Here is a 16133-nt window from a genome sequence, read left to right as displayed (position 1 = left end):
CTATTCGGTTTGGTCCAAGACCGAACCGAAGACCAAAGTCGGGTAAATAGGTGAACCGTGGACCGGACCAAATAAAATTCGATCCGGTTTGGTCCAAACCAAATGGCCCGGTCCGGTCTGGTCTTTGGTCCGGACCACTGAGTGAACAACCCTAATCATACTCGTGATTCTAGTCATATTTCATAGTTCATACCATATCATACTCGTGATTCTAGTCATAATGGTAAATCTTCTAACCCAAATTCTATGCCAAATTGTTTTATAACGAACTATTGATCGATATTTCTCATTACGAGAGAAACCAGCCACAAGATTGAATTTCTCAAATAGTAAGCAAAAGTTAAGAGTTTTATGAAGACACCAAATCAGTTATATTATACAGCTTGAATATAGTTTTGCCCATACAAACATGATGGACAACATCTAAGTTCTTTTTTTTTTAACCGACATAATTAAAAATCTTGGGACAATTTTTTATGTCCATTTAGGATGGAGACACACATACCATAGGTTCACCCACATACATAATGTGTAGAAGACGGTATCGGAAACACCGCCTCCTACCCCCCTCACTTCCCAAGTAGACACTAACCCATAGCATACTTCTGAGTCCAGCTCCTTGCCGTACTCTCGTACTTGGCCCTATCAGTCTTGTACATGTGAGCAATCTCTGGCACCAAGGGATCATCGGGATTAGGATCCGTCAAGAGGGAGCAAATCGAAAGCAATACCTGCTCCAATGAAAATTCAAAGGCATCATTTACCATTTAAATTTCAGTCACTGTGAATTTAGAACATTTAACACGCGAGTAAAATTCCCTTGATTACCGTAATAGTAACAAACTAACAACACTATGACAATAACACCCCCGATGACTCAAAACACAAAACTATTTTTGAATGACTAGAAGAAAATTTTAGGTGACAATTGCATCGCCAACATCTACTTGAAAACTCATTTACTGGCAAGTAAATTATAGATTGTTCAAAACAAAATATAATATAAAAAGATAAAAAAGGCTCAACTCGTACGACTGGAAGGATGTTATCACAAATATTTCAGCACATAGGCTGATTAAAAAATGAGCCGGTGAAGTCAAAAGTATGTAAAATAGAAAAAATGCTTATAAAAACCTTCAAACTTTGGTCATTTTATTGAAATATAAAAACAAAACCAGTTGACCAAATTGACATGTTGATATATTAGCCTTCAGAAATGTTGTGGATCTCGAGACCCAGTACAAACCGAAGTGGCTATGCCACTGGCCTTGGCGTCAAATTGTCAAACTCTGTGTATCTCGTATATGAAAAAGACATTAAAGTGGTTCACACAAACCTTTGAAATGGTAAGAGCAGGACTCCACTGTTCCTTCAAGATATCCAGGCAAATGCTTCCGTTGCTGTTAATATTTGGGTGAAACACTTTTGTCCTAAAAGCTACCTGCAGTACATCCAAATAAAAAAGAGTCACTCTCCGAATCCAAAAGTATGTTCGGAGAATTCAAAAGGTACACAGACAACACTAGGTACATGAAAGGAAGTTTTAAAGTCAAAGATGTGAATGTATGATGATTCTTAAATCCTCTCACGGTTCCTAGATCAAAACTTCCGTTGGTCTTACAGCTTGTAATCATATAGGATTGAGTTTGAGTACGAAAACATGAAGGATAATGAATATGATCATGAAATAATCTCAAGTTGATGAGGAAACACAAAAAGAGATCAGCAATCCAACACAAATGTAGGCACCAAGTGCTAAAATGATAAAACTTGAGCAAACTAATCAATAAAATACCTTTGGGGGTTTAAAAGGATAGTCTGGGGGGAAGTGGATAGTAACAAGGAAAACGCCCCCTGCGTAAGGACTGTCAGGAGGTCCCATAATGGTTGCCTGCCAATGAAACATGTCTTCACCCACTGGACCTGATGAGCAGTAAACACAATAAACATCAGCTCCATAGCAATACCTCAAATGATCACTGTTTAAACATTTCTAAGAAAGTAACAAAATCAACACGGTTATACCCAAAAAAAAAAGCATCTTTACGGAGGTTAAACCACAAGGTACTTAAGTATATTTAATAAAGTGAATTGTAAATAGGCTAAACCACTGACTCACTCCAGCATAATTCCCTTAATATCATAACTTCTCATTGCCAAAAACATTCTGTCCCTTAACTATATCCAAACCAAAGTAAACAACCTGACTCGGAGAGTCACCAACCTAAGCCCTTAAGACTATCTTTGTGTGAAAACTCAATGTAACTGTGAGTCTTGACATGGAAAAAATAGTACTCCTCTTTTCGACAATAATCTTTGTACTTACTCCGTTTATTATTTTGAAAGGCAAGAAGTTTATTGTGAGACACAGGTGGTATATATAAATATATAATGCTATAACTGAGACTTAAGTGAGTCCCTTGTGTTTTTAGTTAACTCCACTCATCAAAACTCTCTTAAGACAATATATATAGAGTCCAATTTACATGCATTCATTATTCATTGGTTTGAACATGAGTCTTGGAAAACCAAAACTCAACTTAAATCCCACCAAAAGTCACCCACTTTAAAACAAATTCTCAACATGAGACCCAGACAACTCTTATTGTGACGAATACAACAACATTAGAGCCTTAATCCCAAAATGATTTGGGGTCGGCGGACATGAATCATACTGTAGAACCGCCCATGGGTGCTAGCACACTTCAAAATGCGAAAATATAGAAAAGAAAAAAAAAAAAGTGGAAAACAACTCTCATGGTGACGAATCCTCCTTCATATTCCATTGAAGTACATTTGACTCAAATTAAAATAAAACATCATTCCCATTCACAGCTTGATCCTTATATCCAAGCTAAACAACAACTTGGTTTCAACTGCAACATGCTTTCAATCATTTACATCATACCATCTAATCTCCAACACGACTCTATATCTTTCCTACATTGAGTTTTAAATCCCCGGCATGCAAACAACTCCAACCAAAACTCATCGAACATATTCCAATTAGAAGACACCCTAGCACCATATATTTGAAGCTACTAAAACACACAGTTGCACATTGACATCATTAAGATCACCGCAAATCTACCCTAGTAGGCAAATTATAGAATAAAACCAAATTACAATGTGAGACAGACCTTTTATTATTGGTTAAAAGGACCGTCTCACGCTATAAGACCGTCTCAACCAATAATTATCGCCTAAATAGATAGATACAATCACATGCAACGGGAATCACAGGCATCAACGATACAAATTGAACAAAAACATCTAAAATCCCTAAAATTAAATTAAAATCATATTTAAAAAAATAAAAAAAAATTATACCGGCACTGCAAGAGGTAGGAGGATCTTTCTGCAGATCCTTGAGCTCCTTCAAGATCCTCTTCGACGCCATTCCTCTTCGATTTCGCTTATTTCAACCTAAATTATAAAATTAAAATTAAAAAAATCATGATCATAAACAAAAATTATCAGATCAGATGAAACGACAACAGATCGTATAGATCCAACGATAATGAAACCCTAGATCAAAAAAATTAACAAAAAACAGCAAAAAAAAAAGGTAAATAATTGAAGGAATTACCAGAGGAGACGATCAGATCGCGGTAGAACTACCTCCCTCTCCTACGATTAACGCGCGAATAATGTGATTAATTTAGGGTTGCGGAAAGTTTGAAGGAGGGAGAGATTGCGATGATTTTCGAAGGACGGAAAGAAGGAAGAAGAGGAGGTAATGATAGAGGATGATGGCTTTAAATTGGGGAAAAATTCTTTTCTTTTTTGGTTACTTTTTGGTTTTCCTTTTTTTGTTTGGTTAGGGTTAGGAAAGGTAAATTTTGTGGTTGGGAATCGGTTTTGTTAAAACCCGATTCTAGTGTGTTCAGATTGGTTTGGGGAAGTTTGAGTTTGAAGTTGAATCGATGGAAAAAAATGTGAAGAGTATGATGACATTGTGACAAGGTGATGGAAAAAAATGTAAAGAGTATGATGACATTGTGAATTTGTAATCAGGTATTAACCAAACCGATTCCCAAGTCATTAGAATTGAGTTGATGAGCTAGAGTTGTAAGTTGTAGAGTTGATGAGCTAAGAGCCGAGTCTGACTTTTGTGGTGAAATCTGAGCGCATCTCAAGTCATTAGAATCGAGTTGAGATCCACTAGGTTATCACACATTAGTCATGGTCAAAAAAAGGTGTTCGAGAAAACTTAAGAACTGCGGTGATTCCAATAACTTAATTTAAGCCTTAAGTTTCATTTTCGATATACGAGTTGAACTCGTGCTTAACCGAGTAAGTTTCATTTTCCACTGAAACTGCCACCTGTCAATATGCCGCTCATAGTTGTTGTTTTCTGATAAAACCAATTCATAAACTTTTTCAAATGTTATTGTTTATTTAATTTAATTTTTTAATTGCCGTTGAGAATGTTGGATTACTCTTTTAAAAACCACACCCAAGCCACACATCGATTCACTCCCACTTTACATACTTGAAAACGACTATCCATATACACCAGAGTACAAATATTTGTGTTTTCGATCCAAATTTTTACTCTGTACACCATAAGGTCCATAACCCTTTTTATTAACACCACTATTGTTGACTTATACTCTTTCATGGACATGCTTTACGTAATTATATAAAAATCCATAAAAAAGTAATATTTGTCCGTAAAACAGCAACTACATTATTATTAACTGGTTGTAAAAAACCAAAATGGATCCTTTCTATTTATTTCTCTTCATTGCTCTCACAAAATATTACTCCTACTACATTATATAATTCAATCTCATTCATTAACTTTTTTATTCTCAAATAAAGATATAGATATATAGTCATCCGATCGAGTCTAGATTTAATCTAAATCATTATAAAAATAATACAAGTAAAACTTTATTTCTTTTGAGAAATGGAGAGGATCCATGCCGTAAAAATAAATAAAAAATTAGTCAGAGTTGTAAATTGGACTCAAAATCATTAGCAAAATAAATAACCAAAAAATAAATAAATAACCAAGTAACAAACTCCCACCCAACCTTATATCATTAGCCACCACATTCAACAACGATCACCACCAACCCATAACAAAAATGAACCGATACAACAACCGTCGAGTGCAATACGACGTCGCAGCGCAGAAGAAATCCGATAAACAACAACAAGAAGAAGAACAACCGTCAGATGAACCCACAAAGGAGAAACTTGAACCATTCATGGGTGTCAAAGCGCGTCGTTTAGCTTCTATGCATCGTGATTGTTCTGGGGATTACCTTAATGTTGATTCTCAACCTCTTCTCTTAAAAATCCTTAATAAACAAGGTTTGTTTTGCTTAATTTCTTATTTAATTACTTGTTTTGTGTGTTTGTTGGTGTTAATTGTGTTTTAATTGAATTGGGTTGATCTGAAATGTGTTGTTTTGGGGTAAACAGTTGCGTATCGAGTTTCGAATTATGATAATTGGCCGTAAATGGTTGCGTATCGAGTTTCAAATTGTGATTATTGGCTAAATGGGTGCGTATCGAGTTTCGAGTTGTTGGGGGTAAATGGGTAATGTTTTGTTACTCCTTGGATTCAAGAAGGTTGCTATAATTGTCGCCTTTATTGTTGCTGTTGCTGGTGCTGGTGCTGGTGCTGGTGCTGGTGCTGCTGCTGACAATTATATTGCCTATTGTGATTTAGTTTATTGGTAATGTGGATACACTAGATTTCTAGTTAGGAGATTGAATTGTCACAAACTCGTAGTTGTGTTGAATGTTGATGGTATGTATATGTATCGTATAAGGATTTGGAAGTACTACTCGAGTCATGATGGTTTGGCCGGTTTCCACTCCTAGGTAGGTAGAGGATTAGTAGAGTATGTTTGGCTGTGACCTTGATATGCTGTGATAGGCTTGTTGTAAGTTTTTGGGAGTTCCACGATGTCTTAGTTCCATCGGTTGGTAGGTGTGATTGATCGAAGTGGTTTGGTCGTGGAATAAGTGGTTTGTGGTAACTGGTAAGTGCTATAAGTCTGCAAAAGGAGGTGATATGTAGAAAATGTGTATGGTTAAAGAACTAAGTTATGGGGCTCTGGTTGTTGTGTCTATGTAATGTTGATTTAATGAAGATTATGTAGTTGATGATGTAGATTTTGGAGGATGGGTTGGATAAGGTTAGAGTTGCTTGGACAAGGAGGTGGTTCAAGTGAGATGAAGTTGCTTTGATTTTGAATTGGTAGCAAAGAACAGTTCAAGGAAGTCTGTAGTTATATGGCTGTTTATGCGGCCACAATTTTGGCGTTATATAATGGAAAATATAATGTAATGGAGGCTTTAAGTTCCGTTATGTATTGGGCACCACATCATGGGAGATGCATATTCTATTGCTTATGCACGGCCACAGAAAAATGGAGCGGTTGAGAAATGAGTTGATTTGGAGAAGGTAGGACTTGCGTCTATTCAATATAAGAGGAAGAAAAATCACTTAAGGTGGTTTTCCCATGTGAGACTTATATCAACTAAGGTCCCTTTAAGAGGCTTGGGGATTTAGGAATTATATGTTTGTAATTGATAGCGGAAGATCCAATTAAACATGGATTAAGGTAATTGAGAATGATACGAGTGTCGTTGAGATCGACGTAAATATGCAATTGAAGAAAGTCAAGATTTATTTTCCTCTATGTTGTTCGATTTCAAATATGATTTATGTTAGCTGACCAACATGTTCTAAAACACGTTACATGACATAATGCGAGCATTTTTATCAAGTAAAAACAGTGGTGTTTTATATCAGTGATTAAAGCAGCAAGGTATGCTGTTTGTTTTTATTCTTCTGGTTGTTAGAGGAGTTGAGCTCCACGAAGCCAGTGTTGACTGTAGGATACAAGTGCCTGGTGCTCTGATACAAGTTATAAGCTTGTAGTTGCAACAAACGTTGTCGTCGTTGTCAGATATTGTCCCTCCATTTTTGTGAACCCTAGCTCCTAGCTGTGTGTAATATGGACTTTAATAATTGCCATGGAGCAGTGTAGCATAGTAGTTGGAAATTTTCAGTTTCTTTTTTGTCGGAAAAAAAATGGAGATTTTGATAGGCGTTGAATTTTTATAGTGTTAATGAACTGTCTTTATTCGGAAACAGTCTCTTTGTGTTTCTAACACAAGGGTAAGGCTGCGTACATCCGACCCCCCTTACCCCGCAATTTGCGGGAGCCATTGAGGCACTGGGGTAATGTTGTTGTTGTTGTAATGAACTGTCTTTGTTTAGCTACAATGATGGCAAGGAAAAGATTTTGTTTTATCGAGCAATGGAGTGTGATCTTCAACTAGTCTATTTGGAAATTTTCATGCACTTTCAGGCTACAGCAGAAAAGAGAGGACAAAATAAGTAACTTTGATGTTGTCTCTGTGACCATACTTGTGGATAGTAGTTCCTATGAATTTTGCTTCAACTTGTAAAGTTGTAATCTCTCATGTTGTGACTTGTGAATCCTTACTGTTTTTGCTCTGAGCCTTTTGTATAACCAAATTTTTTAGTCTAATAATCATACTTCCAATTTTGTAACGATTTCATTTGATGTCTATCGGCTTTTTTTTCCTGGTATTTTGATGTGTTTTTAGTATTCGTACCTACTCTATCATTTGGGAACGAAGTGTTGTCCTTTCATCTCTTTCCAAACTGATGAGTTGTTCGAAGTAGGACCATTTTTATTAGATTGCGCTTCTTTCTCTTGTTTATCGCACTTTACTTTCTTTTTACGATTTCATTTGATGTCTAAGGTTGCTTAAAGATTTTGAGATGGCAAAGAATGTCTTTCACTAGCCTTTGATGGTTGTAATTTTGATTGCCATTTTTTTTTGGTTGGAGGCTTGGAGCTACTAAACCTTGTTACATTGAAGATTTTGTTGTACATCAGTATTTCTCTAATTTTATGTAACGAATTTCGATGAGATGATACCCACCATTTTGTATTATTGGAAAGGTTGCCAATCTTGAGGAGAAGATACTGTGCTACAAGGCTCGCTGATAATCATTGTGCGTAGAACTTGTGTAAATGCCAAGATAATTTCATCTCGAAACCTCATAATTCTAAATTTTTGCTCTTTACTGGTGCTCATTGGCCCTCTTTGACTTTAGTAACCAGTTTAGCCGCCTTTGATCAATGTGACAAATTTGACATTGTAGCTTAGCTTTACATGTATCTCGAAAGATTAATGGTAAAAGTTATCCTTTAATATCAAAAAGGAATATATAGGTGATGGAGGTAGTAACTATGGCCTGTTATCAAATGTTCTGAACTTATTTTTCCACCATGTATTGCAGGTGACAGACAAGTTCTCTTTGCTGATAAAGTTTTGAAGTTCACTGGAACCGGGAAAATGAAAAGGCGGATTCTTATAATTACAGATTATGCACTGTACATTGTTGATCCTGAGAGCTACTCCCTTAAGCGAAGGATAGCCCTCGCCGCTGTCGAGAAGCTGTATCTTAGCAAATTATGTGACAACTTTTTTGCAATTGTCATTCCAACAGAGTATGATATGCTCATGGCTAGCACTAGAAAGAATGAAATCGTTACCGTTCTGGTGGAAGCTACAAAGAATACTTCTAACTTTGAGCTTGATGTTATTTTCAAGAACAGGTGAACTTTCTATCATCCCTCTGTTATTAAAAAAAAAAATATATTAGGGACGATTGAACTCTGCGGCTCGAGAAGCTCGTACTTTATTGTTCTCGATTGCTTTTATTCTTTTCAATTTATCATTCATTAACTCATGCATTCAAAAATAACCTTGGATCGACATTGACCAACTTCGCTTCTGCGTTAGGTTTGAGTATAATCCAGCTGCTGATTTGGTGAAGGAAGTCCATTTTGAGGAGGTCGAAGGTTTGTACGACACAACTTATAAAAATAGTTTTCCAGGACTCGTACATGCTCACTTAATCTTAATGTTTTCATATGGCTTTGTTTCCCAGGTGGTGTGAAGACCCGGATTTTACGCAAACCTGATGACGACGAATAATCTGTTCCATATTAACCCATTGAATGTTTCATGTTGCTACCACATTGCCTCCGCGTCCATATCCTGAGTATGAAAACCCTTTATACACTGTGTATATGTTCTTTGCTTTAGTTTTTGTTTCCGTCTTCCATTGTTCAGTGTGCATATGTGTACACTATTAAGTGTATTCCAAAATCAACGGAAATTTCAATCAAGCTTCCGCGTTTTCAAGAGATTGCCTTACACTGGCGAGTTGCAGCCATTTGATGTGGTTTCGGTTGACGAGCTGACAATTATACATCTCACATGCTACCTCAGTAGATTAAGGAGATGCTGTCAAAAAAAAAAAAAAAAAAAAAAAAGTAGATTAAGGAGATAGTATATGAAAAAATCATTATTGTAAACCATAGTTGTTTTCGGAACTTGATTCTTCGTTTCAGTTTGTGTAAACACGGCATTGAATTGTTTAATACTGGAGTAATTTTTTGTCTGAGTAGCTTCGAAGCTTCTATTATATTTTTATTAAAGGGTGATGTACCGATGTTCATTCTTTTGACAGAGAGTGGCCGACTAGTAGTTTTTAAATGAGAATGGTGACGTATTTGAAGCGAGTTTATTTAATACTGGAGTAATTTTTTATCTGAGTTGCTTTGAATCAAACGACCCCTGTTCGAACTGATATGAATTTAATATTGTCCGAACCGAGCTTGAGCTTTGATAGGCTTGGTAGGCTTAGCCTTCAAGCCGAGCTCAAATACTGAAGTAGTATTATTTTAAGGGTTATTTTACAAGAATAATCTAAACTAAGGATGGTCTTCTTAGAATAATCCCAACTTCATTTAATATCAGAATAAACCGTATTATTAACTTCGTCTTCTCGTAAGGTCGGTATTTCGAGTTTCAATCAAACCGTCAACAAATTACTTCATCTTGAAGCTACAATCCCACAACTATTGACCTTAGGTGGTGTTTTGTTTGGTAAACTAATTCATCCAACTTTTATTCTACAAAATGACAATAAAAAATGACAGACTAATATATTCCAAATCATGTGTGCCTCATAATTAGTTAATCACCAACAAAAAGTAATCTCAAAATAATCAAAAACTATTTGAATTATGTAAAGAAAACAATTCTTGTTACAACTAATCTTCAACTACTAAAGTCAATCAATGTTTATTATTGTGGGGCTGAAGTAGATGTAGATGCCATGTCAACCATATGTGACAGCGAAGCCGGAGTCGGAGTCGAGACTTCAGATGACGGCCGGGTGCTCGAGTACCCTCGTCGTAGATCCTCAGCCATTCTAACCACCTCAGTCATTTTAGGCCGTCTATCCGGGTACCTCTCAGCACAGGCAATTCCGAGTTGTAGCATCGACACCATTTCTTCCTCCACATTCGGGTACTTCAACAGCTCGAGGTCGAATACTTCAGCAGTCCATTCTTCTCTAACTACAGAGTTCACCCACCTCACTAGGGAAACACTCTCGCCGAGAGGGTGTTTTCCTGTAAGAAGTTCTAAGACTAGAACACCGAAACTGTACACATCTGATGCTTGAGTTGCTTTCCTAGGATCAGTCACTTCTGGTGCCCGGTAACCGATAATTCTGTTGATTGGTGGCGCTACCGGGGTGATTATAGTTGCTAGACCAAGGTCAGATATACAACCATGGTTTTGAGAATTGATGAAAATGTTGGATGATTTTATGTTCCCATGGACTAGTTTACCATTGTTCTGTGTGTGGATGTGTGCAAGACCTTTTGCTGCACCAACGACGATTTTTAGCCGGGTTTCCCAATCTAATGGTGCCGGGTTTTCTCCTCTTTTCCCTGCAGATTAACAGACACAATTCATTCATAAATACTGAGTACATCAAAGTAGAAAAATTCTTGTGTCCTCTGGGAGGACCGTACTCCTTACACCTAATCTTTTATAATATTCTATTTGGTGGATTAGTTTTAGGTGTAAGGAGGACGGTACTCCTGAGTACACAAGAATTTTTCATCAAACTAAAGGCTGAATTTCAATTTTTTTTTTTTTTGTAATAAAAGGGCGATTATGATGCTGACGGATTATATATCATACCATGTAACATTGTTGACAGGTTGCCCGCGCTGAAGTAATCGTAAACCATAAGTTTTTCCTCTTTGGAGTAATAGTAAGCCCTGAGAGCAACAACATTGTCATGCTTGATATTACCAACAACCTCCATTTGTTGCTCGAAATCTCGCTTTCCTACAACACCTTCCTTGAGCCTTTTCACCACCACAGTAGTGGAATCCTCTAAGGCAGCCTTATACGTCGTTCCAAACGTACCCTTACCGAGAACCTCAGCTGATGCTCTCAATAAATCCTCTAAGTCGAATGCAAAATTCGACCCTGGAAAGAAAGTAATCTTCCCAAACTTCTCTTCTGGACTTTCCTTAATCCCTTTTTTCTTCTTAGAAGCTTTGCTGATTTCGCCTTTATCTTGCTCCGTTGTTCCAGTCTTTCTCACGCTTTCTTTGTTCAGGTAGAAAACAATAATCAGAACGGCAGTCACCACAAACAACACTGCGCAACTGCCTATTATTATCCCCAATAAGGCCGTCTCACTTAACTTCTTTGATTTACGTGGTTGTGTTGGATCCGCCGGTTGGCTGGTGGATGGACTAGGTGATGGTAATGGCGGAATGGACACCGCGGGGGAAACATTATTCCCGGAAAATGCAGAACTAGGAAACCTACTAAGAGACTTAGGCAATGTCCCATTTAGATCATTGTTTGATAAATTCAAGTCCTTTAGACTCGGGTTATCAATATCCGGTACTTGACCGGAAAGCGAATTGTTTGAAAGATCAAGAGTAGTAAGGCTAGTCAAATTGGCAAGAGACTGAGGAATACTCCCATTGAAATTATTATTGGACAAATTAAGAACAACAAGATTCGGCCAAACCGAAAAATTTAAGGGCAGAGGACCAAAAAATTTATTAAACTGAAGATATAAAGATGTCAAATTTGGCAACCTAGAAAAATCAGGTGGAAATGGACCTGAAAATTTATTATTCCTTAGGCTAAGTGTTTGTAAATCTGTAAGACGGCCGAGTGTGTTATTGGGAACCGGGCCTTGGAATCCGAACCCTGGCAGTCTGAGAGATACAACCCTGGTTTGGTCATCATTGCAGGTTACACCAGTCCAGCTGGTGCAAACAGGACTGAATGGACTCCAGTTTAGGTACCGGGAATGCGGCGTGTTTTGTAGGAAATCAAGTAATGCTTGCTTGTCTTGCCATGGTTCACCTTGAACATTTAGTAATGAAATTCCAAGGAAGATTATGATTTTTGTGAATATTAGCCGAAAGACGGTCATTTTTTAGCAGGAAAGCTGATCTTGATTGTTTAGGGTGTATAATCTACAAAAAAAAAAAGAATTTTGTATAAGTAGTGAAAATAATCAAATATAACATAATTTAATAGTAATTTAATAGTAATTGTGCAATTATAGTAGTAAACGTTGAGAAATTAAGTGTCAACGGGCTAATAACAGTAATATAGTAAGAGCAACATTAAAAATTCAGTAAAGAAATTACTACAAAAACATAATTGCTTGATTAATATCCATATAAAGCTAGAAGAACATATATGTACATGAATATCGATAGATAATACAGTAAGTAAGTCGCATGTAAGACGGTTTGACGTAAATATTTGGACTTACATGGATGATATGATTAAAACTTCAAGGTTGATGAGGCTCTTGTTTCTCTAACAACTAAAGTTTTCAAAGTTTATGCATTTTTGATAAAATGCATAAAAATATGAAGAGGAAGAATGACCTAATTGTGTGAGATGCAACAAAATAGGAGGAGTATAAGAGAGTTAATCATATGAATGATGAGAGAAATAATGATGAAAGAGTAGAGCATGTGAAAGATAATATATTTTTATTTGCTTGCAAAGAAGGTAAGTCATGAATGGAGAGAGAAACAAACATTGAAGATGGATCATTAAAGGGTAGTTAAGTAACTACTTAAATGTACTTCCAAAAAAAAAACTAATTAAATGTAAATTAGACTGTCTTACAATATGAAACGGTCTTCTAAATATATAAAAACAATTAGTTATTGATCCGTTATAAATGAGTGTTTAACCAATAAGAAAACCGTGTCTTCTAATTTTTTTTTGTCACCCTGATAAAAACAAAGTGATTGACCTGATATTCGTGGTTTGTAGGCTACCCTAGACCTGGTAAAATTGACCCGATCTGACATCCGTACTTTAACCAAACCTGAATTGACCCGACCCGAATGTTTATTGTTATAAACTGATTATTATCCACAAATAACTTGATAATTATTGACCGAAAATGACCCGAACCTGAAACGACTCGACCTGACCTAAAGTCTACAGACCCGAAAGTGACGCGACCCGATTGACCCGTTTGCAAGGTCTAGGCTACCCCATATAGGATTTATTCGGTGTGGTCCAAAGGTAACGGCTACAAATTTTCTAATTGTAAAAAGAAAATTAAAATTAAGGAATTGTACCATACAGTAAGACGGTTTTATTCTATAATTGTGTCGTTGTGGAATGTGGTACATGCATACTAGTGGGGTTTTTAAGTAGGTAGTGTATGTATGGGGTTTGGTTGAGTTAATTTGGATTAAATTGCAATAATGATTAATTAGAATAATAAGAGTAATTGTTTATATGTGCGTAGGAAGAGGAAGGATGATGCATAATGCATGTGAAAATGAAAAGTTGACAACTCAAGAAAATGTTAATAAAATTCTTTGTTGCACCAACATGACCCCTCCATTTACGCCATTTTTTTCCATTTAATATAATGTTTCTTGCGTAAGATGGTTGCCATGTGAGCAGCCTGGTTTTACCAAATTCCTCTAATTTTTTGGTAGTATAGACGGAAGTATCCATCTTAACACTAAAACGAATTAAATATCATGCTATTCGAGTATTTAACACAAATCTTTTGTTTTTCCCGTGTATTTTATTTGTCTTATTCGTACTTATTTGACTAATTTTTAGTTTAAGATGGTTGTATCTTGTATCGGTCTTAAAAAATTGTCTTATATATGTATGACTTTTGATAATTGCTTCATTATTCAATTGTTAGTCCAAGTCTTTAATCATCACAATTTATTCTAATCTATATTTGTGTTGAAAGTAAGATGATTTTTAAGTTTTAATTATATGGAAGTTGGATTAGTGATCAGCAGTGGCCATTGGGACAAACAGGGAAAAAAAATTTAAGTTCTTTTTTTTTTTTTTTTTTTTTTTTGACAGCGGAAGGAGAATAACTTACAATGTCTTACAGGTAACAACGTAAGCTACTCGGCTAGGTAGCACCAGACAACTTACATCTAAGTCTGGCACAACAAAGCCATACCTAAGACGAGCATAATTAAAATTAGAAGCAGAAATTACAATATAAAGATAATGAAACTCCTCGATGATAGACTGGATAACGGTAGAGGATAGGCCACGAATATCCAAAGCAGCTTCATCCGCACACATGACAACCAGAAGACATCGAAGCCAACGAGCCGCAGAGAGGCAATGACAAGGTGTACTTCCGCCCTTGCGAAAAGAGCGAAGAAAGAAAAGGAGATGAGCAAGACGACGAAGTCTGCCATCAGTGGAGATAAAACTCCTACACCTTAGAAATCGACCCCTTTGACCAAAGGACCAACACTTCATAGAGTCCACCATGCGAAGAAGAACGAACATAAGACGATAGCATATCATAACCCCCATTCGAACAGAAATAACGACCCTACGATTCACCTCAAAGATTACGGGACAGGACACCCATAACCAAAGGAATTTTATTATTAGAATAAAAAAAGAAAACAAACCACAGTAAAAAGAGAGCATCGTCAGCAAGAGACAGAAACCACCGCATCCGGTCCAATCAACACCACCACCCAAAAAACCCGACTCCACCCTACCCATAACACCTCAGCCCAACCAAGAAGACCCAATCAACCGTGACCTCATTCCGACACCAACAAACCGACAACACCGAACCAACCGCACAGGTACAACCATAAACGAAAGAGAAGCGAAGACGACCAATAACCAACCGAACCCCCCCAGGACCGTCAGCATACACGCGCCAATCCCATCCGAGAGGAAGACACATACCAAACAAACCCGACCGACCAAAAACGAAGCCCGATTCACCAGACAACTCCTCCCAGGACCACCGCCACAAAAGCAACGAGACCAAAACAAAACAGAACATACAGACAAAGGTGGTAAAGACTTAGAAACGAAAGGTGGGGGGATCACCAAAACAGACCCAAGACGCGACCACCATCGACACAGACAGACAAACAAAAAGAGCAAACCATCCCAGAAATGGGGGAAATGGGGGGGGGATCACCTCTGGGATGAAAGCAGGAACGGCGGTGACAGGACAAGGAGAAAGAGGGACGGGACATACAAAGGGAGACCCAACCCAGCCAGCCGAGAACCGACAAACCCAAATCAAAACAGACCCAAACGGATCGAAACCCGGGAAAGGAGCGGAGGGGATGCATGAACAACTTCAACGACAGGACAGGGGAACGGACGAGAGACCATCAACAGAACACCGAGCAGGAAAACCGTCGCAGCCAGCGGTCGGACCTCCGAGACAAGAAAACAAAAACCGTCGGAAAAGGAGAAGTCACCGTGAACGGGATGAAAGGGAGGAAAGGCATGAGCATCGCCGGAGTTAGGCCATGGAGAGAGCCTAACTCCGGCGAAGGGTAGGGGGAGAAGAGGGGTAGAGCGTGATTAGGGGAGGCGGCGGCTCAAGATTAAATTAGGGTTTTGAGTTTTTGGAGAAAGGGGAAAGGTAGAGAGATAAACTAGAGAGATTTTTAATGTCAAGTATAGTTGATAATAAATAAATAAATAAATAAATAAATAAAAATTAAGTTCTAATCCACTGAACTGATTTATTCGCCAAAAAAATATAAATACAGAAGTACGAGGGAGAAGAATGAGTGCGATGGTAAGAGAGGAAGGACGGCGATAGTGGAAACCAACAGCTCCTGAGCTCCGTTAGTGATTGGTACTTTGTACCCTGTGTTCGCAAACACAGCGAAACATGTAGAGGTCATGCTTTGTAGCTCTGTCAACCTATTTTGCCCGATAAG

General features: G+C 37.5%; 4 protein-coding genes across 4 annotated transcripts in view; 2 read left to right on the top strand and 2 right to left on the bottom strand.

Moving 5' to 3' along the window:
* Positions 1-347: 347 nt before the first annotated feature.
* Positions 348-3937, bottom strand: LOC141606512 (ubiquitin-conjugating enzyme E2 28). The gene is made up of 5 exons (XM_074425664.1): positions 3590-3937; positions 3331-3426; positions 1796-1923; positions 1337-1441; positions 348-731 (listed from the first exon to the last, which is right to left on the bottom strand). Exons 2-5 carry the CDS (start codon positions 3398-3400, stop codon positions 588-590), a joined length of 447 nt encoding a protein of 148 aa, XP_074281765.1. The 5' UTR covers positions 3401-3426; positions 3590-3937; the 3' UTR covers positions 348-587.
* Positions 3938-4970: 1033 nt separating this feature from the next.
* LOC141606509 (uncharacterized) lies at positions 4971-9025 on the top strand. Its single transcript, XM_074425660.1, has 4 exons — positions 4971-5325; positions 8306-8624; positions 8812-8870; positions 8960-9025. Exons 1-4 carry the CDS (start codon positions 5097-5099, stop codon positions 9004-9006), a joined length of 654 nt encoding a protein of 217 aa, XP_074281761.1. The 5' UTR covers positions 4971-5096; the 3' UTR covers positions 9007-9025.
* A 186-nt stretch (positions 9026-9211) lies between these two features.
* Positions 9212-16133, top strand: part of LOC141606511 (jasmonate-induced protein homolog) — a 182271-nt gene continuing 175349 nt past the window's right edge. Inside the window, exon 1 of the mRNA XM_074425662.1 lies at positions 9212-9216. The gene's annotated coding sequence lies outside the window, so the exon portion shown is untranslated. The remainder of the gene's footprint in view (positions 9217-16133) is intronic.
* LOC141609415 (putative inactive receptor kinase At4g23740) lies at positions 10033-12928 on the bottom strand. The gene is made up of 3 exons (XM_074428467.1): positions 12686-12928; positions 11074-12380; positions 10033-10817 (listed from the first exon to the last, which is right to left on the bottom strand). The coding sequence occupies exons 2-3, from the start codon at positions 12335-12337 to the stop codon at positions 10165-10167; spliced, it is 1917 nt and encodes a 638-aa protein (XP_074284568.1). The 5' UTR covers positions 12338-12380; positions 12686-12928; the 3' UTR covers positions 10033-10164.

This window comes from Silene latifolia, chromosome 10 (genome assembly GCF_048544455.1).
Source record: "Silene latifolia isolate original U9 population chromosome 10, ASM4854445v1, whole genome shotgun sequence".
NCBI classification, from domain to species: domain Eukaryota; kingdom Viridiplantae; phylum Streptophyta; class Magnoliopsida; order Caryophyllales; family Caryophyllaceae; genus Silene; species Silene latifolia.
The sequence above is the reverse complement of the archived record's forward strand: the minus strand, read 5'-3'. Positions and strand labels throughout refer to the sequence as shown.

What these genes read in the sequence shown, in the direction of transcription:
- LOC141606512 (XM_074425664.1), bottom strand. Translation starts at nt 3,400, where the DNA reads ATGGCGTCGAAGAGGATCTTGAAGGAGCTCAAGGATCTGCAGAAAGAT. An exon ending in TCCTACCTCTTGCAGTGCCG is followed by an intron (nt 1,924 to 3,330) that starts GTATAATTTTTT and finishes ACTGCTCATCAG; the next exon opens with GTCCAGTGGGTGAAGACATG. An exon ending in ATCCTTTTAAACCCCCAAAG is followed by an intron (nt 1,442 to 1,795) that starts GTATTTTATTGA and finishes GATGTACTGCAG; the next exon opens with GTAGCTTTTAGGACAAAAGT.
- LOC141609415 (XM_074428467.1), bottom strand. Translation starts at nt 12,337, where the DNA reads ATGACCGTCTTTCGGCTAATATTCACAAAAATCATAATCTTCCTTGGA. An exon ending in CCTGTCAACAATGTTACATG is followed by an intron (nt 10,818 to 11,073) that starts GTATGATATATA and finishes GTTAATCTGCAG; the next exon opens with GGAAAAGAGGAGAAAACCCG.
- LOC141606509 (XM_074425660.1), top strand. Translation starts at nt 5,097, where the DNA reads ATGAACCGATACAACAACCGTCGAGTGCAATACGACGTCGCAGCGCAG. An exon ending in AAAAATCCTTAATAAACAAG is followed by an intron (nt 5,326 to 8,305) that starts GTTTGTTTTGCT and finishes CATGTATTGCAG; the next exon opens with GTGACAGACAAGTTCTCTTT. An exon ending in GATGTTATTTTCAAGAACAG is followed by an intron (nt 8,625 to 8,811) that starts GTGAACTTTCTA and finishes CTTCTGCGTTAG; the next exon opens with GTTTGAGTATAATCCAGCTG.